At 37.1% G+C, this 21,186-nt stretch overlaps 1 protein-coding gene across 1 annotated transcript; it reads left to right on the top strand.

The window, feature by feature from the left end:
* The first annotated feature begins 16,317 nt into the window (after positions 1 to 16,317).
* Positions 16,318 to 20,913, top strand: LOC113295868 (probable galactinol--sucrose galactosyltransferase 2). The gene is made up of 13 exons (XM_026544197.1): positions 16,318 to 16,326; positions 16,484 to 16,668; positions 17,746 to 17,794; positions 17,914 to 18,005; positions 18,114 to 18,221; positions 18,315 to 18,434; positions 18,531 to 18,941; positions 19,048 to 19,189; positions 19,320 to 19,387; positions 19,535 to 19,669; positions 19,768 to 19,994; positions 20,084 to 20,172; positions 20,255 to 20,913. Exons 1-13 carry the CDS (start codon positions 16,318 to 16,320, stop codon positions 20,630 to 20,632), a joined length of 2,013 nt encoding a protein of 670 aa, XP_026399982.1. The 3' UTR covers positions 20,633 to 20,913.
* Positions 20,914 to 21,186: the final 273 nt, after the last annotated feature.

The raw sequence follows: 21,186 nt of genomic DNA, 5'->3' as shown, positions 1-21,186 counted from the left end.
AACCTTGTGACCTTGCATTTAGTTTTGCATCAATTATCAGCATAGTGAAACTTCAACTAAACACCCCAAGTCCCTGTGGAGATGACCTGTTCTTGCACATACACACTACAATGACAACTGTGCACTTGCAGTTTAACATGTAGGCCTTCTTATCCTTTGTCTTATTTTCTTACTCCTTTAAATGCCTACCAAGTTTTTGGCGCCGTTGCCGGGGACTTGGCATTGTGTGGTTGCTGTTTTTCCTTGCTTTCTTTTGCTGCTATTCACTTGCATATCTTGCATTTAGTATAATCATTTAGTGTAAGCATTTATCTCATCATAACTTGCATTCATTACTGCATATTCATCTTTGCATTGCATACTCATTGCATCTTGCTGTCCTGATTGCATATCATATTTGCATATTAGTCATCTTTACATTCTTGCAGTCAATCTTGCATTACAGTTCTTGTTCACTGCCTTTCTTTGCTGTCCTTGACATTTTTGTTGAGTGACCATGTACTGTGACCTTGCTGTGAGGCTGAGAACAAACCTCTGGTGCTGTTGTGCTGCTGTGAAGCCCAAATAGAGCTGCTGCTGCCAAGCCTGCAACATTGCCCCTGTTCAGCTACTGCTTGTGGTGCTGCTGAACTTGTGGTGCTGCTGTTGCTGCTGAGCTGCTTCTCCTGCTGCTGCTCCTGGTCCTGCTGCTGTGCCTCAGCTGTTGCTGCTGTGCAAAGGCAAGCTGCTGCTACCTCCTGCTGGTGCCAGGCCAAATCTGCTGCAACCCCTGCTGCCTGGTGCTAAATTGAGCCATCAAGCCCAACTGGGCCTGCTGAAGTTGCTGCCAAGCTTAACAAGTTGAGCCAAGTCCAACTGGGCCTGAACAAAGACAAAAGCTTAGGATGATCCAAAGCCCAACTGGGCTTTTGCAACCAAACTGAGCAGCTGGGCTGTGCTTCAAAGGTAAGCCTAAACCCATTAAGAGAACCCAACCTGTGGGCTTCCATTTTTAATTTGTGGGCTTGTAATAATTTTTCTTTATTTTTATTTGGGCTTGTAATAATTTTTCTTTTTCTTCTTTTTCTTTCTTTTATGGGCTTGTAATTATTTATTGTTGTTTTTATTTTCTTTTGTGGGGTGTGATAATTTATGCTAGGCTAAGCTCAAAAAAAAAAAAAAAAAAAAAAAAAAAAAAAAAAAAAAAACCAAAATTTTCTTTTGCTCCCAATTTTAAAACCAAATTTCTACTTTGCTCCCATTTTTAAACCAAATTTTCTTTTTCAAATATATCCCATCAAAACCAAAATTTTCCCATAAAAAACCAAATTTTGAAAACCCATTAAAACCAAATAGTGGGCTTTGTGTCATTTCAAAATGGGCCAACCTCGTGCTCTCCATGAATACATGTATCCGACAATAAAAATTCCATTATCATGTATTGTATTACCTCAAACCAATAACCCTTTTAAAATAAATGCAAGCATGATACAAATACTTCCTATATTTCGAGGGTTCGATTCTGAGAACCCCTATACTCATGTAAGAGAGTTTGAACAAATTTGTCGGACTATGCAACCTGATCATATGTCCGAAGACTCTCTGAAATTGCGTTTGTTTACATTTTCTTTAAAGGAAAGGGCCAAAACATGGTTTTACGGTTTGAGACCACAATCAATCAACACTTGGGACCAACTCACAGATCTATTTTTCAAAAAATTCTTTCCACATCATAGGACCATCGCTATTCGTCAAAGTATCAATTGTTTTGTCCAATTGGATGAGGAAACTGTTTTTCACTATTTTGAACGTTTTAATGATTTGTTGAGCGAATGTCCGCACCATGGATTTGAGAAGTGGAGACTTGTCGTCATCCTCTATGAGGGACTAGACTTTAAATCTCGAACCATGGTTGAGTCTATGTGTAATGGTGAGTTTATTGATAAATCTGTGGATGATGCATGGAATTTTTTAGCCGAGATTGCAGAGAAAACCCATCAATGGGAATCCGTTAGGGAAACAGGAACAACACCACATGATATGAGTCACCCCCATGAATTAGAGTTTTATTCTTGTAATAGCTCCGACCTTAGGATTGAAAATTATCCTAGATTGCAAAATCCCTATCATGATGATGATGATGATTATGATGTTATGTTAGAAGAACATGTCTATACTGAAAATGTTATGGAACCTTTGGGTTCAAATACATTAGGCTTCTCTGCCCCGACCTTAATGCATGATATTTCTTCTAGTATTCCATGTGATGTTTCCCCTGATGTGCCGATACACGAGAATAAATCTGTTGATGATGTTGAGGATTCTGATTGTGATCTTGCCAATTTGATTGATGATTGTGAGCATGATGTGACATGTGTAGATGAGTTAGGAGATTTTGATTTGATTGATAATGATATGCCTATTCTTCTACCTAAGTCACAATCTGATGGCCTTCCACCCAACCTAGATTTGGTTTGTAACAAAAATTTTAAACCAACTTTTCTGAAGATTCCCAATCTAGGATTGGAACTGTGTGCCTCCCAAGTCCTCTTGGACTATTTTGCTTCAAAATATAACACTTTTAAAGAGCCACAATTGGAATGCATTTCTTTGCCCATCCCGAAAACAGTCCATTATGAGTTAGACCTTTTGAATCCTGAACCCCTAAAATTAAAAGATTTTGTGCTTAAAAGTAAACCTGTTGAAAAATTTTGGTTTAGGGGTGATTCATTCGGTTTTTCACTCTCACTCCCATTTAAGTCCAATTTTAGTGTTTTGAAACTTTCTATGTCTCTACACTTTTTCTTTTGGGTTGATCCTCAACTCTTTAGACTTTTGGTGTATGGTGAATTTTTTGTATATAATCCAGTAGATACAATTTCTTAAAACCCTTTTGTTCCTTTTGTATATATTTTGCTAATCCAATATGATCTCGGCTGAAATATGTTGGATTTTTGCCTTGAATAACGGAGTTTTAATCGAGCTTTCGCCGTACAATCGGGTATTCTCTCTCCTTTTACTCTACTCAGCATGTTCCTCTTCATATTGTTTTATAATTCTTTCCATATTTTGAAACATTGAGGACAATGTTTAGTTTAGGTTTGGGGGTATAGAGTAGATACCACGATAATATGCTATAATTGAAATCGAACTCCTTCTTCTTTTGAAAAAAAAAAATAATTAAAAATTAAAATTAAAAAAAAAAAAAAAAAATGGAGCTCATTTACCTTGAAATGTTGACTCTTGTGCAAATATGTATTTTATTGGAGTCTTAGTCTAGATATTTAGGCACCCTGATTCTAGCACAATTCACATAGTGATAAGAAATTTGCACGCGCACGATCTACCAATACATGTATGGCCTCGATCTTCAAGGTGTTTGATAGGAAGTTACGATTGCCAATCACTTTAGAATACTGAACGAAACTTGACTAGCTTGTTCTTTGGTTGGTTGGGATAGAAGGTGGAGGTTACATTAAGAAAGACAACCATCGAATTTAACTGGGTGCATCAAAAAGGGCTACCTCTTGCAAAGTGTCATGTAATCTTTTGTTTCCTTTTGTAATGTATCAAAAGTGTTTCCAAAAAAAAAAAAAAAAAAAAAAAACGATGTATTATTCAGAAAAAAAAAAAAAAAAAAGAGAAAAAAATCAGAAAAATACAAAAAAATCAAGTATTTATCAATTCCATCATCTCTTGTTCCAAAAATAAAAAGAGAATAGTCAATGTAAATAAGAGTCATGTAAATTGTCATTTTGTTGTTTCATTGTAATAAGCAAGGAGGGTGTATGCCATTGATGTACAACGCGAGTAATTGTGAAATACCTCCAACTCATTCACAATTCTCGTAAAGTCCGGACAGCTAGCTAGATTTCGACCTTGGTTCTTAGCCTGAGAAACTATCTCTTGGTGATTAGTAGTCATAACTTCAGATCTTTCTTTACACATGTGTAGATACACTTTACACTCTTATCACATGTCTTTTTTTGTTATCAGTGCTAGGATTGTGCCTTTGATAGCTAGATTGACATCTCCATTTTGCTGTGAGCTTAAACTGTTTTGCACATGTCACATTTGATGGAATCTGAGCTTATATTTTGACCTAGAACTTTGTAGGTACGTTCTAAGCAAACCTTCACGAGACTTCAACTCGTCCACTAGGGACACTTAGTGGTTTAAAAGGCTTAGTGCATACGCTAAATGCATTCGAGAGACCAGCGACAGTGGTATAGTTAGGATTTCCTTAGTTTTGTTTTACTTGAGGACAAGTAAAATTCAGGTTTGGGGGTATTTGATGAGTGCCAAATATTGTATATATTTATCCCTTTTTGTTGGCATTTTAACTCATCTTTTGTGCATTAATTCTACATTTTATCCCATATTCTGTATTTTCATTGTTTTCAAGAATAAATATTTTTCTTACTTAATTTTGCATTTTTAGGTAATAAATAAAGTCTGGATAACTTGCGGAGCGGAATAGAGCAGAAAAGTAGTGAAAAGCCGGGAGGAATTACGCAAGGAAGCCGCAAAGAATGGAGCGCACGTCCAAAAAGCTAGGAATGGGCTCAAGAAGGAAGAATTGTTCTTAAAGAAGATATGGGCTTGGCATACCCAAGGCCCTAAACCCTTACCCAAACCCATTTTCTATAACCAAAACCGCCTCCATCTTCAGCCGTCGGATTGGATCCATCTCATCATCCGATGGTCGCTCCTTCATCGCGCATCAAAATCTGAAGCTCCTGAAAAACACCATAGTGCCTAAATTCCAAGCCTTCAGATTAGATCACATTTAGATCCTACGGTCGCTTCTTTTCCTGCGCATCAAACCTCGATACTTCCGCTTAACACTACAACACCTAACTCCATCCGGCACCGTTAGTTTCGTTGTATATCTGCATCCAACGGTCTCTGCCAGCCTCTTCACTTTTAGCCGTTAGATTGATCCATCATCTCCACATCCCACGGCTCATCCTCGCTGTTTCCAATTTGCTACAACCGCCCAACACCCAAGTATCGAACACCTATACCCTTCAGCCAAACGCACCTTACCCAAATTCTCATCTTCCTCCTTCGAGCAGTCGAGCTCTGCTCCTGCCAACTCCCACCACCATCACCCTGCCACAACCACCACTTCCACCAACTGCCAACAAACATCATCATCATCACTCACAAATCCCTCTAACGTGCCCATCATTTCCTATTCACTGATTTCCCCTAGTCTAGGGTTTTGAAAATTAGGGAAAAAGAATTGATGGACATGGAAGAGAAATTAGGTGAAGCTAGAGACAAACTGACACATGGGAATGGAGTAGGAGAACAAGAGGAAGGATGGGTCAGTGTGGATTGAAGAGAAATCGCATCAAAGAAGGTAAAATCCGAAACCCTAATTTCTCTGCCAAATTAGGTATTTGGGAAATTGTCCCCAATTTTCAATTGAAAAAAAGCATGGAGAAGAACAGAGATGATAGGGGTATGGTTGAATTAAATGAATTAGGTGAGAAACCCTAATTATGTACTGTTTGATTTTGAGGATTTTTGGGAAAGAACCCTAATTTTGTAATTTGGGGGAAAACCCAAATTGGGTCTGTGGGTATAAATAGAAGGGACTGGTGTGATGTAAAGGCTTATGCTGGGTTAGCCAGCTTCACTCTTGTAGAGAACTGGACTAGCCAGTTTCTCATTTGTTTTATGTTTACACTGTTGGTTCATATGTTTATCATGTTTTTGTATTTGCTCACCATATGTGTGTTGTTTGAACTGCCTTGTATGATATTTATTATTGTTTACAAGATTAGCATGAGCTAAGTTGCATTGCTGAGGCTCAGATGATGCTTTAGTGCACTGTTAGGTAGTGGAATGCTAGGTTAGAGCCTTAGGATGCATTGTTTTGATTGAGCAATGGGAGAAATTAGTGCTCATAGCAAGCTAATTCTCTTTCCATTCCATTTGTATGCTTAGGATGCATTGTTTTGATTGAGCAATGGGAGAAATTAGTGCTCATAGCAAGCTAATTCTCTTTCCATTCCTTTTGTATGCTTAAGATCCTAATGTCAACCTAGAATTGCATTGTTTGGCTAGGTCACAAGGGTGGATTCAATTGCCTTAGTAACTTCTCACATTGCTTCCTGATCAGTTATTTCCTTCACTGTTTTTGCACTTCACATCTTGTTGTGCACTGAAATCAGTGCACTGCCTTCCCTGCCCTTGGCTCATAGCCTTGGTTCCTTGTTGTTTTACCATCTCTGTTTCACTGTCACTGCAACCTTGTGACCTTGCATTTAGTTTTGCATCAATTATCAGCATAGTGAAACTTCAACTAAACACCCCAAGTCCCTGTGGAGATGACCTGTTCTTGCACATACACACTACAATGACAACTGTGCACTTGCAGTTTAACATGTAGGCCTTCTTATCCTTTGTCTTATTTTCTTACTCCTTTAAATGCCTACCAGGTACACCTCTGGTAAACCCTCCCGAGATTAACTCGGTTTTATTTTTCTAGATTAGATTTGCTCGAGGACTAGCAAATAATAAGTTTGGGGGTATTTGATAGACACATTTATGTGTCTAATTTGTCCTCATTGTTCCCTATTGTTAGTACTCGATTTCGTACTTATTATGGTGTTTTTGTGTGTTTGTAGGCATTTTTTTGGAAATAAATATTGTTGGAAAATTCGGCTCGAAAAGTTTCTCGGAGCACTCCGGGAGGACATTTGCTATACGGAGCCCAAATTTGTCTAAGGGGCACCCTGGGCTATGTATAGCCCAATTTCATTCTCAGCACCCACATGCTAAGGGCACCCCTACTCTGGATAGGGGCACCCCCTTCTTCTTCCACGTTTAAACATAATTTGGTGGGAAATTTCATGCAAACTCACAGACAGATTTTGGTTCGAATTTTGGATGTGTTTGAGTAAGACTCAACGGCTGAAATCGTTTGGGTAGTTTTCATTGATCTAAACAGGCGTGGTAGGGTCGTTATTGTTGATCCATTTGGGCTGGATAATCACTTGGAAGCAAAACAGGGAGTGAGGAAAAACTCGGATTTTTCATGCAATTAAGCTGTGAAGATTTTTGGAGGTATTTGGCGAGAGTTTTGGCTTGAAATGGATTAGCATCGATCCTTGATGACTAGACAGGGGACGCGTAAGCTTTGGGATTGATAGAATCAAACTGTATTTGGACACACGACAAAACAGGGGAGTTTATTCTCGGAGAGAGATAATCACGGCATTACAGCGAATTTTGACGTGTGCTCACGTGTTTGGATAGAGTTGGCTTGCTGAATAAGCGTGAATAAGATGAACAAGGATATCTTGCACGTCATTCACAGCTGCATATGAGAAAGAAAATATTTTCTTTATTACCGAGTAAAGGAATATTATTGGGAGTTAATGAGCGAGATTTGTTGTTGTTGTGGTATATATAAAGGCTGATAGGATGTCAGTGAGGATAGAGAGAGTTTTGGGGGGAATATAAAACATTACAGAGGCGTGAAAATCAAGTTGCAGAATCAGCATTGTTGCTGCTGCATTTTCTGAAGAACACGAAGAACAGACTATCCACAACAGTCGTTTATCAGCAGTGATAACGACACTAAGAGAGGGTCGTAGAGCTACAATAACAACGATGGTTTCTTTGTGTCAATCTCTGTAACAGTGGGCTTGCAACACCATAAAAGTGTTACAGTTTCCTGGTTTATTCAATTTGTCTTCTTTTCATCATTTGTAAACCATTTTTGAGCAATGAAATCTTATTCTGAGTGTGTTTCCATGATGAAGAGCTAAACCCATCCTCTGGGGCGACGGAGGAAGCCAAGTTTCACAAATATGGTAATTCTATTAATTCTTTTTACGACTATTTGCACTGTTATTCAATTGATTTATGAGTTTCATTGAATGGTTGTGATTACAATTGATGGGTCATGCTTAACTTAGATGTTTTGATGTCTCATGCTTTAGTTTTACATTCATTACTTTCGAAATTCTACCTTAGGCAATAAATTAGAGTCAATGAAACTTCATCATACGAGCCATTATTGTTTAGAATTGATATCTGAACCACATGAGTGCGGAAATTTGGTGGAATCTTGAGCCACGGTCTCTCCACTTCCTCAACACCTTTTTAATTGAGTTTGTTATTTTTATTTATAAAAATTAAGTCTAAAAAAATCTTCCTTCACAAGTCTCAACGAATCTTTTACTACAACATCATTGAAAATAACCATCAGCGGGAAGACTTAGGTTTCGATAGTTATACATCACTAGATGTAGTATGTCTATTGGATGTGATTTTGATATGTTATTTTCATTGACGAATCCGTGATCCAATGGTGGCACGACTGACACCATGTCAAAGATGTGTGTTCGACACACACCAAGTTCATTCGTTTGGGTAAGACTTTGGAGACAACTTGTGTTAGTTGCTTCCATATTTGGAGATAACCTGACCAAGTTTCCTCTATATTTGGAGACAACTTGTGCTAGCTGCTTTCATTTTTGGAGACAACTTGAACAAGTTTCCTCTAGATTTGGAGACAACTTGGGATAGTTGGCTTCAGTTTGTCCCTATATAATTTTTTGTTGGAGACAACTTGTGATAGTTTCCTCCATATTTGCAGACAACTTGAACAAGTTGCTTCTAGATTTGGAGACAACTCGGGCTAGTTGCTTTCACTGATACATGTTGGTTGATGAACCAACAAAATAATGATAGCTGGATCAGTATGAAATTCTCGAATGTTGGTGTTAATAAAATATTGGTATCCGACCAAATATTAAATTACTAATTAAAACGTCGATTACTGGATCAACATAAAAATTATTGGTGTTTGAACCTGTTCAAAATTATGCTAGACAGAGCATTAGGTTCAAAACTCTAATTTTGATCAATGGATGATCAACTGAGATCAACCAATGGGTGAGAGACGGACCAGCTATATGAGGTGATGTGGACCGACCATGTAGTGTCCAGATGCTCGAATGAGCATTCACCAAAGTCCTTTGCAGAGCAGTTGATGAAAGGATGATTAATTGTTGTTTAATCATTATTAAAATGATGGTTGACTGAGCAATAGGTAGTAAAACCTAATTATGGAGAGAAGAGGGACCGACCAAAAGAGGTGTGGATCCGGCCCTTGGTTGTCATGGGACCATCTGATGGTGAATGGATCATCTTCCCAGTTGCAGAAAAGAGTTTGAACCAATTATGGACTTTGGATGATTAATTAGGTCAAAAATCATCAAAGGAGGTGGGACCGGCTTTTGCAAGCTAAAGGGACGACCATGACCGGTCATGGTGGCATGCCCATATTGTCATGCTGTCCACGGACCCATCCTGAGAATTTTTAATTTTTCATAGAAAGAGGAGAGAATTCACACCAACTTGAACATATACTAGCCTTCAAATCAACAACAAATTCTTGTAGACCAATACGAAACAATAATGTATCCTCTTTGTGACATATAACCACGAAAACAGATTTCATATTTTACAGGACAAAGTATGAAACTAAAAAAGGTTTCATTAGATGTGAATATCAACAACAACAAAAAATTGAAAAAACAATATGAAATCATAACAATAAAAAGGTTTCATTTCAATAGATCGTAGCTTTCATAAGAACATCAACAAAAACATAAAAAACCATATTAACATAAAGTTCATCAAAAGGAACTCGAAAGTTCATCAAACAAATCAAAAATCAATACAAAAAGAAAATCAAATACTTGAAAAGTCGATTAAGTTTTTGATGAATGATTCAAATACTATAAATAGCTTAATCTGGTGATGAAGATGATCAATCCGAAGGATTCTTCAACTCGATTTTTCAATTCGAGATGCAATTTCAACTGATAAATCAAACCAAGATATAATTCCAACTAAACTGAATTGAAACCAGATCTCTAATGAACTGAAATGGTAACTTCTCTTTTCCTCTTCAATTAAACTAAAAGGAAATACCGGGTCCCAAACTTGTAGCTTCTCTTCACTTATTCAATCAATTTGAACCTAAAATTACTCCCTGAATGATGAAATCGGCAGGATAAGATCTCGAATATTTGAATGTTTGAATTGAAACCCTAAAAACTAATAAAAACACGAAGATATGATAGGAAGAGGATTTCGAATTTTCTCTGAATCTTTTTCACAAATATTTCTTCCACCAAAATTTCCTTTGAAATAGATTTAATATATACGGAAGGCCAATTTTGAAATTTTGAAAAATTACTAAAAGCTAACTTTACGTGTTATTAAAGAAAATGGGTTTTTTGTACCATTTTTTTTCAAATGATTTTTATTTATTATAAATAATGTGGCTGGAGTTTTTGTGCCCAAGTTTGGTCATCTTAGTGTTTTGCTATTTGTTATGTCATAACAAAACAATATTATCCTGGCTAAATTGGGGCCTATACCACTTAATTGGGGCCTATAGATAGATGACAAAAAAGGTCATTAGAAATCACCTACATACCACCCCTTATCAAAATAATTACCTAACTACCTATTTTACCCCTGATTAATTAGCACTAATTAATCGTTTTAGGAGTTAATTTTGTTTTGGATGTGAGATTAACTAATGTTAAAGAGTTCATCAAAACATCAAACATTTTGATTTTGTTTTCGTAAACAGTACCCAGAGCCGGTTTACGTTCATTCACTTGTAAACCGATTATGGATTGGTGTTTACGAATTAACAAAGGACATCCATAATCGGTTAACTTTGACATGTTTATAATCCGATTCTCTAAATCGGATTTTACTTATGACACATATAAACCGATTGTTTCCTTTCATTACCAATTTTTATTCATTGCATTATTATTATTGTAGGATGCATTTAGCACATGCATCAAGCCTTTAAACCCCTAGGCGACCCTAGTGGACGAGTTATAGTCTCGTGAGGGTTTAAATAGAGGTCTACCCACAAAACCTAAACAAAAACTTCTAAATCCATCAATCTTCCTCCTCCGAAGAAGTCGATACAACATCCAAGTAGTCCGGATTATCCTCTGGGATTCTTTCTTCCAAGAAGTGATAGCTTGCATCGAAAGCGAATGCTTCCCCCTTTTCCTCCAAGTAGCGCGCTTTCACGACTTCGTGCTACAAAAAAACAAAAAAAAACTTACATTTGTTAGTGGTGTTTCATTGGAAGATAAAACAACATGGGTTATATAAAACAAACCACAAAAATACTCACAAATTGTGCAATGGACAAGGTGAAGGGGCAAGTGCTAAAAATCTGAGATTGGAGAGCTAAAAAAGCAAGTATCGCATTTTCGATGACTTGGTTCCTAGCGTGCACTTGTTGAACACTTCTTGCGTTAGGATTTACAAACTCTTGGCTAAATTTGTTGTGTACCCTAGCCCAAAAGGTTGTGGAATCCACCCTTTCGGAGGATTGACGTCTAAGTCGATTTTCCGCATACCATGCTTTGGTGATTGCCAAATCTTCGATTGAATCAAATGAAGCCATTTCTTGTATGTGGATGTATGAAATGAGTAGTTGTGGATTAGATGGAGTGACGGGGAATAAAATGATCAATTTTGGGGCAAATGGGGTCCAAGGGTGAGGTCTCTATTTATAGAGAAAGTCCCAAACGACTATTTTTTTTGAAAAACGTGAAATAATTTAAATTAATCGGTCTTTTAGAAGGACCGTAAACCCAGATTTCCATAAGGAATCGGACTTTCTTGCGACCAACGTAAACCGATTTAAAAAACATCAGGAATCGGTTTATATATATTCATATGTAAACCGATTGTAGCTTGGCTGAAAAACATCCAGGAAGAATGGCTTGCACAATCGGTTTATGTTGACATATCGAGTAAACCGATTGTTGGCATGTCAGGCTAGAATCAATTTAAACATTAAGTGCATTAAGTTCAACACAAGATCATCCAAAATTAAAACATCAACCACATAAATATCATCCAAAATACAAACATCGACTATCCCAAAAGACTTAAAACAACCACAAGTCTTGTAAACTTAAAGTTTTAGTATTTAAAAGTTAAACTAAAAAATTTAAGGAGCACCAGGAGCATTTGCAGCAGCAACAGCATCAGGAGCAGCATCACTACCACCAACACCAGCATCAGGAGCAGCATCAGCACCACCAGCGGCAACATCATCAAGAGCAACAACTTCTGCATCATCCATGGCTATATGTTCAACCATTTCTTCAAACAAACCTTCCAATTCTTGGTGGCGATCCCTCTCAGCTGATATTGTGTTTCTCCTCATCCTAGCGAACCTCATGACCTCAACAAGCTCTTCCAGTGCAAGCATATCAATCAATGCGAGGGCTTGTTCAAGACGGGTCTCAGCTCCGAAAGAAAACTTATATAGGCTTCTCTCTGACACTCTTTGTGGTTTCCTCAGAACATCCTACAAGGTTACCTCTCGATTGTAAAATGCTAGGTGTGTGAAGTCCATTCTACAAAAAAAAAAAATAATAATAAAAAAACAGGTAAGAAATCGGTACATATATAAACATAAGTAATCTGATTCTGAAGAGACTCAAAGAATCGGGTTATGTGGTACATGTATAAAACCCGATTGTGGAAAGGAAGATGAAGAGACTACAGTAATCGGATTATACATATTACATATATAAATCGATTCTGGTGATGTATTTTAAATATTTCATTTCTACCACAGAATCGGGCTATGTTAATCATCATGTAAATCGATTACTGTGCATGCTCTTCATGGACGAAAACAAAACCTAGAATCGGTTTATTCGATAGGTCAATAAAAACCGATTCTGGGTGCAATCAGAATTTTGATTTGTCAAAAACGAAGATTTAAACGTGTAAATCAACAAGATATGAAGAATCATAGATTTGGTTGATGGAGATTTACCTTTTTCTTGTGTGGATCGTAGATTCGTTGGAGAAGAAGATGAAAATTAGGGTTTTGAGAATTTGGAAAGATTAGGATGGAAATAATTTTTTATTTTTTTTTTAGGTTTAGTTTTTTTTTTGTTTTTGGATTTACTGAAAATACAAAGATTAGAATTTATATAAGAGAGTTTTAGTAATTAATGTGGGGGTAAATTAGTATTTTTTAGAACTTTGGGTGCCTATAGTAATTTGGTGGTGTGGGAAGGAAAATTTGATAAGCCCCGATTAAGTGGTATAGGCCCCAATTTAGCCAGAAATATTATCTTCAAAAATGATATGTGTACCCAAATTTTACACTTCAATTTGTACCGTACTCTAATAGCAGGGGGGCCTGCTAAACTCCTGGGGTGCGGGGCCCACCATCTCTATTACTGCTTCCGGACAAATAGAATTGCAAAGTTCGGTCAGTCTAGAACTGTTGTGTTATCTTATACTATCTGTTTTTATTTATTTTTTCCTAATAAATCCTCCATTTCTAGAACCTGGAAGGATACTCCATCAATCTGGATACATCTCTGATCAATTGCATCGAAACGCATCACCAACATCCAAGTTCTTATGGACTCAGCAATGTCCATCAAATATACATCTTTTCTTGTGGAAAGCATTCGTCGAAGGCATTCGTACCCTCGACAACCTCATCCATACCCACCCCGCCAACTCCAACATTTATCCCCGCTGCAATTTTAATACGAAAATTCATACTCAGATTTTGCTTCACTATCATGTATTTGTAACTTTTTGGCATTCCGACGCAACTGTTTCTGAATTTTCGGGTAGTGAATACCCTCTTGTAATAGCCCTCTAGTAGATTAATAAATATTATGCTTCAAAAAAAATAAAATAAAAAGCTTTGGAAATTGGAAGTCAAATATCTGCATCAATAAAGTATTCAAATTGACCATCTTTGAGGAGTTAAGCTCACGTTACTTGATTTTTTTTCCGGATCATGCCTTAAATTTGTTTATTTAATCATAGTTGTCAATAAAAATCTTTTAATTGTTTACTCTAAGAAGAGACAACTGAACGTTTCTGGTGGTGCTGAGAAGAAGAGGAAACAATTTTTTTTTTTTTTTTGTAACTTATTGCGACCCCAACGTTGGTACTGATATGGGGTAAACTTCAACTTTTCTTTCTGCACTCAGCATCACGTTTCTCCTTGAAAGAAATGTACCAGGGACGGCCCCAGAAGTTTAACTAGGGTAGGGCTATTTTCCATATTTAAAATTAGGCGGTCGAAGGCCGCCGAAAATTTTTAGATGAGCATTAAGATGTTTAAGCATCAATACGTTTCTTTTATCTATTTCTTAACTATATCGGTAGAATTTAATTCTTTTTTCCCAAAAATGATCAGAGAAGCAAGTTACAGGAACTTGGAATACCAATTTAACGAACGAATCAGTGCATTTTCAAGAATGATTTTTTAGGGACCATGGTGTCTTTGAGGGGACCATGATTTTATTAGGCCACCTTCCCTATAGTGATAAGGGGTGTCCTAAAACGTTGAAATGACTAACCTACCCTGAACCTAATTAAATTTAAAACCAACCTAATAACCACCTCTATATATATATAACCACCACCTCCTCCCACCACCACCGCCCACCACCGCCCACCACCGCCGATTACCACCACCACCACCTCCGATTATCACCACCAACAACCACCGATTACCACCACCACCTCCTCCCACCACCACCACCACCGCCTATTTAAGAAATGTAACAACATCAATGCAATCACAATTAAGTTTTGTTACATGATAATTTTATCGAATATAAAAGACGCCAGCCGCAGCCTGATTCTGCCATGGGACCACTCCGGAGGTATTTTCCAACAAACCCTTCACTTTAATTTGATTTTGATTGCTTCAATCGAATAGAAATCATCAAAATAGGGTTTTAGTAGGAGTTACAGAGCCATGTTCGGTTAGGCCGATTTTCCAAAAAACCCTAGTTTACTAACCGAACTTCTTGAAAATGAAGAACACGAAGAACAGTTCGGTTCTATTGGATTTAAAACTAAGTCACCGAACTCTCTGTTCGGTTGTTTCGCAAAAAAATTTAAAACTACAAAGTAACCGAACTCCACCCTTAGAACCGAAAAAAAAACAAATCCAGTCTAACCGAACTGTGTTGTTGTGACCACTATGTTGAGTTCCAAAATAACCGAACTTAACCAATAGAGTTCGGTTTTTTCGCAAAATTTTTTAAAACTACAAAGTAACCGAACTTAGCCAATAGACGCTGAAACTTCACTTTTTTTTTTGTTTGTTAAGTTCGGTAAATTCACAATTTTATCGCAGAAACCGACTCAAAGTTCGGTTGATTAGCTGTTAGGTTCAAGTTTGCGAAAGAACCGAACTTTGTAAACTTATATACTCTTATATTACGTAAAGTTCGGTTAGATCAAAAGTGCATGCAGTTTGCGAACCAACCGAAAGTTCGGTTAGTTGAGAACCAACTGAACATAACGCTGTAACTCCTAGAAATTTTATTATTAGAGTTCGGTAACCTGCGTGTCACTTTCAGATGAGTTCGGTTACTTGTTCATCTCACGGGGCAACCGAACTACAACTTCAGATGAGTTCGGTTACTTGTTCTTCATATAAAGTAACCGAACTACAACTTTAGATGAGTTCGGTTACTTGTTCTTCATATAAAGTAACCGAACTTTTCAAAATCCAGTTCAAATCAGGATCATTTTGAAGATTAACAAATATTCTAGGAGAGGATGGAGATGAAGAATCAGATGAGTTTTCATCATTTGAATATTCAAACTTAGTGAATTGGAAAAAAAATCTATTTTCCATGTTTTTCTCCTTCATCTTCTCTGACTCTACTCTCTCAATAATTCTACTCAACTAATAATAAACTCATCTTTTAATTTAATCTCACTAACTGTTTTTAACTAAATCATTCACTAATCATCATCCAAAATTAATCAGGAAGGTAATTTAGGTATTAATATAAATATCTAGATAAGGGGTGACCTAGATTTACTTCTAATATCTTTACCCAAAATAAATCATGGTCCCCAAAAAAACCATGGTCCCCAAAAAAATCGTTTATTTCCAATGAATAATAGCGTAAAGCTTGGTAGAAGATTCTCATGTGGGCTTGCTCATTAAAAATAGTAGCCAAATTCTGATAATAGTAGTGGGCTTGCTCATTAAAATTAAATGGGTTTTATCAGGTGGGCTAAGAACAAAAATTCAGCTTAATATCTATAGTAAAATATTTGGTAGCCAAATTCAGGGACGGGCTATAGCCTCTTTTAGCCCCTTGCTAGGCCCGTCCCTGGCCCTACCCTAGTTAATGTACGCAGATTATTCGGAACTTCAGCTTAATAGCAGACAAGAAAGCAAATTTAGTGATGCCAGCTTGACGTGTATTTTAATGTGAATATCTTGTTTAGGTGTCTCGAATGATGTCACCTGTTATTTAATCTTCTTAATTCTTCAATTTCTCCTATGCCGCTGTCTATGTTTATACTTATTTAAACCTTCAAAATTAATGAGTTTCAGCCTAAAATTTGTATTTTCTGGTAACAGTTTTGTAGGTGGTATTGCAAAAGTAAGAAAACCATTTAAAAGAGAGATGACAATCATGGCTACTCCTATCATCAAAGATGGGGACTTAAGTGTAAAGGGAAGGTTCTGCTAACTAGGGTTCCTTCAAATATTATCATTTCCTCGGCAGGTAGTGGGTCAGCTTTCATCGGTGCCACTTCGTCTACGCCTAGGTGCCGCCATGTTTTCAGTCTTGGAGTTCTTCAACAGTAAGTCCGGCCTTCTATATGGAGAGCAAATTGACGATCAAATCATGTTTGATTTTATGCCCCAATAAACTCCATTTATCATTTGTATTGATAGATTCATACTTATAGCTAGTAATCACTTATTTTGTTACTTAGCCGATAAATGTGTTGAATTTATTGCGCTGGGTCTCCCTCATTTTGCTTTTAAGATGATTGATATGGGAAGAACAACTTGATGGAGGCATATAATTGCTTGTTAATATGGTTTACGCATAAATTCTCTTGATTTGGCACCATATAAGCCTTAGACAATCCTGTCTTAGAGTTAGGTCGTATGGGTTTTGGTAAGTCTCCATGGAGTTTTCATATTTATGCGGTTTTGGCATAATGAAATGAGTAGCGCCAGATTGGCAGTTTTCACGCTTTTGATGGACATTTGTAAAGGAAAGCAATGTTTGCATTTGGATAACAAAATTATTATGAATGGTTCTTAATGTATAGGCTTTGTTGCTTTGTTTTGGGTATTGTAGGAAACATAGACTTCTATGTCTATATAGATTTAAGATCTGGTGGATGATACCACGGGTTGCAAAATCTGGTAGGGATATTCCGGTTGAAACCCAGCTTCTCCTTTTGGAAGCAAGGGAAGATTCTGCGCTTAATGATGAGACCATAGAGTCAGCCATTGATAACACTTCTTAAATTCTATTATTACCGGTTTTGGATGGTGAATTTCGTACAAGTTTGCAAGGGTGTTCTATTAATGAGCTTCAGTTCTGCGTCGAGAGCGGTACATCCTTCTTCCTTAGAACGACATTTTAGTGCATAGGCACATCTTTTAGTCTTTGAGTTTTAAGTTATTTTTTCATATTAATTGCAATCTCCAATATGGTTCATTCACCTCAGGGGATCCTAATGTTCAGTCATCGGAACTCCTAGAAGCTGTTTTCGTAAATTCAGGTTCCAACCCGTTTGAGCTTATCAAAGAATCAATCAAGTTAGTGATATTGCAACACAAAATTGGAGAATTACTTCATTTCTTTCGCTGTTTACTATGTCCTGAATACTTCTGTATATTGAGCTTGGAAATGTTTGTAGGATATTGGAGAAGCACAAGGGCACCTTCAGTCACATTGATGGGAAAAAGGTTAGCGTAGATGAAAATCATTATATGTTAGGCTATGCTTACTTAGAGGTAATCTTTGACTAGATATTTCTAGGTTGGGATTTTGTTTGCTGAACGTGATATTGTGATGCAACAAACAGATTCCAGCAAACTTGGATTGGTTTGGTTGGTGTACTTGGGATGCATTCTACACTGAAGTCAGTCCAAAAGGAATAATAGAAGGACTTCAAAGGTATTACACAAAAACAATACAAATTTCTGTTATCATATGTTTGAAGTTTGAAAGATGGTCCCTTCATTGACGTAGTCTGTTTACTTATGTGTGTATTCCTCATTGCAGTTTATCAGCAGGTGGATGTCCTGCAAGATTTCTGATCATTGATGATGGGTGGCAAGATACAGTCAATGAGTTCCTTAAAGAAGGTGAACTACTGAAAGATGGGGTTCAGTAAGTTCTTTCAGTGGTTCTTCATACTTTTTCGTTCATAAAAGAGTCGTCTCCAATTTGATCCTTCAACAATTTTTTTCTGTTGAATCATAGGTTCGCAACTAGATTAGTGGATATAAAAGAAAATAAAAAATTCAAAAATATCAAAACTGATGTTGCTGACAGTGACTTGCACGGATTCATCAAATACATCAAAGAAACATACGGGTTAAAGTACAATTCCGACTGCGATCACTGATACAGGTTTTCTCTCTTAATTACTTCCAGATTTTAGAGTGTTATCAACATAAATGTGATCGCAGTTTACAGGTTTGTCTATATGTGGCATGCTTTGGTCGGTTACTGGGGAGGGCTACATCCAACATCCGAAGCGTTAAAGAAATACAATCCAAAGATCGCTTATCCTATTCAGTCTCCTGGCAATATTGGAAACCTTAGAGATATTGCTATGGATGGCTTGGAAAAATACGAGGTTGGTATTGTCGACCCAACAAAGATAAAGGAGTTCTACAATGACCTTCACAGCTACCTTGCTAGTAAAGGTGTAGATGGAGTCAAAGTAGATGTGCAAAATGTGATAGAAACAATGGCATCTGGCTATGGAGGACGAGTTTCATTGGCTAGACAGTATCAGTTGGCCCTTGAGGACTCTATCGCAAGGAACTTTAAAGACAATAATCTTATTTGCTGCATGAGTCACAACTCTGACTACATTTACAGGTGGGTCTGCTGTAATTTATGCCCTACGTGTTTTTTTGGATAGTTGTGAAGTGGCCTATAAGCAAATTATAGGAAATTCATGATTGAGTGGATTTGTTGCTTTCAGCTCGAAGAAGAGCGCTGTCGCTAGGGTCTCGGAGGATTTCATGCCAAGAGAACCAACAATGCAAACTTTGCATATTGCTGCTGTATCATTCAACAGTCTTCTTCTAGGGGAAATTGTGGTTCCAGACTGGGACATGTTCCATGTAAGACTTATCATCTCCTCTTATACAATCTTAATGGTCTCAAAGCACTAAGCTAGTTACTATGCATGAGTCTTTGTGAATTTGACGCGTTAAAATGAGAAAAATAAGAGGTTTTGTTGTTCAATGTCGGAGTAATCATGAAACAGCCGAGTTCCATGGAGCTGCTAGAGCAATAGGTGGATGTGGAGTGTATGTAAGGTCAGGCAAAACTTGCTTCTAATCATTCTATCCGAAACCTTCATTTGTATTTTCGTTTTCCATGTCTGTTTTACCCCTACTGGCATGAGTGGCAATCATAGACTGATAGAGGCATCTTCTTTTGTTGTCTCTTTTGGCTCTAAATAGTGATAAACCAGGGATGCATGATTTCAAAATCCTAAAAAAGCTAGTATTACAAGATGGGTCTATTCTCAGAGCCAGATATGCTGGACGGCCTACTCGAGATACTTTATTTGAGGATCCAGTTATGGATGGAAAAAGGTGAACTTCTTTTATCCAACATCTTTTAAAAATTCTTAGGTTTCAACAGCTTCAACCGGACATCAACATAATCTTTTACTTGAATTAATACCTTGCAGTTTGATGAAGATTTGGAACTTGAACAAGTTAGCAGGAGTTGTAGGAGTTTTTAATTGCCAAGGAGCAGGAACTTGGCCCTGCATAGAGATACCTCTCAAAAACTTAGAATTGGAATCTAATCCTAAAGCTATTACTGGCTTTGTTAGTCCCAGCAATGTCGAATTCCTCGAGGAAATTACCGGTGAAAATTGGATAGGAGAATGTGTTCTATATGCTTTCAATTCAGGTAAGTTTCCAAATGGCTATTATCATTTTCCATCTTTCTTATCTTGACTTTAATGGTGACGCTATCATTTTCAAACTTTTTTATTTCAGGGTCTCTATATAGACTACCTAAGAATGGAAAGGTGGACGTCACTTTAGGTGTTTTACAATGTGAAATTTATACTGTATCTCCAATCAGGGTCAGTTTATCTGTCTTCTTTTTACCGTCTTTCTAACCCAGTTGTGAAATAAACACTCAACATGGATACTGTCTTGCACCAGGAATACAATCGAGTTGTTCATTTTGCTCCAATTGGCTTAATTGATATGTACAACTCTGGTGGAGCAATTGAAGCTCTGAGCTACTCAAACAGTGGCTCTTCAGAATGTATAGTTAAGATCAAAGGGCGAGGATGTGGTCGATTTGGAGCTTATTCTAAAACAGAACCAAAGTTTTGTTTAATAAATGGAAAAGAGGTAGAGTTCGATTATGACATAAAGAATGGGTTCTTAACGTTCAAACTTTCACCTTGTCTTGCTGGTGAGACCAATTGGCACGAAACTGAGTTTTACAAACTAGTATTTTCATGCAAGTTCCATCAAATTTTTTTTTATCCTCATTTTTGTGTATGTTTCACAAAATTCCTACCGAATCTGTAATTCAAATTGTAACACTAAAAGATGTTGTATTGACTCCATCAATTGCTTTATCTGATGAATTTTCATCAAAGAGGGAGGTCCTATTTTTGTCGAAGACCTCAAATATATGGGGAGGTCCTTTCTTGCAAAAGCAGACCTCAAATATTGAAAAAGTGAGGTCCTGCTGTAGCCAGTTAAGTGCGATATTTCTAGCCATCTCTGAACTGGTTTGCAAAAATCAGGGTGCTGGTTGATTTATATCGTGGAATCGGAATCCACACCATACATTTTCACTATGTAGACATATGAATTATGTACGAATGCTGTATGGTTTCGAATTTGTACTAAGAACCACCTGGTATCTGCATTTCTTATGGCAAGTACTGCCGAATAAAATTTCCATTTGTTTAAAAGAAAGGTCAAACCTCATCTGTGAACTGGCACAACTTGCATTGTACTGTAGATCGAGATTTCACCCAAGGAACCGACCTGGTAGTGGCGGAAATCATTTATTAAAAATCTAAACTGAAAGTTAGCTAAATCTATCAGTAGACAGTTGACAAACTGATTTAAAA

The sequence above is a fragment of the Papaver somniferum genome, chromosome 7 (assembly GCF_003573695.1).
Source record: "Papaver somniferum cultivar HN1 chromosome 7, ASM357369v1, whole genome shotgun sequence".
Lineage (NCBI taxonomy): Eukaryota > Viridiplantae > Streptophyta > Magnoliopsida > Ranunculales > Papaveraceae > Papaver > Papaver somniferum.
The sequence above is the reverse complement of the archived record's forward strand: the minus strand, read 5'-3'. Positions and strand labels throughout refer to the sequence as shown.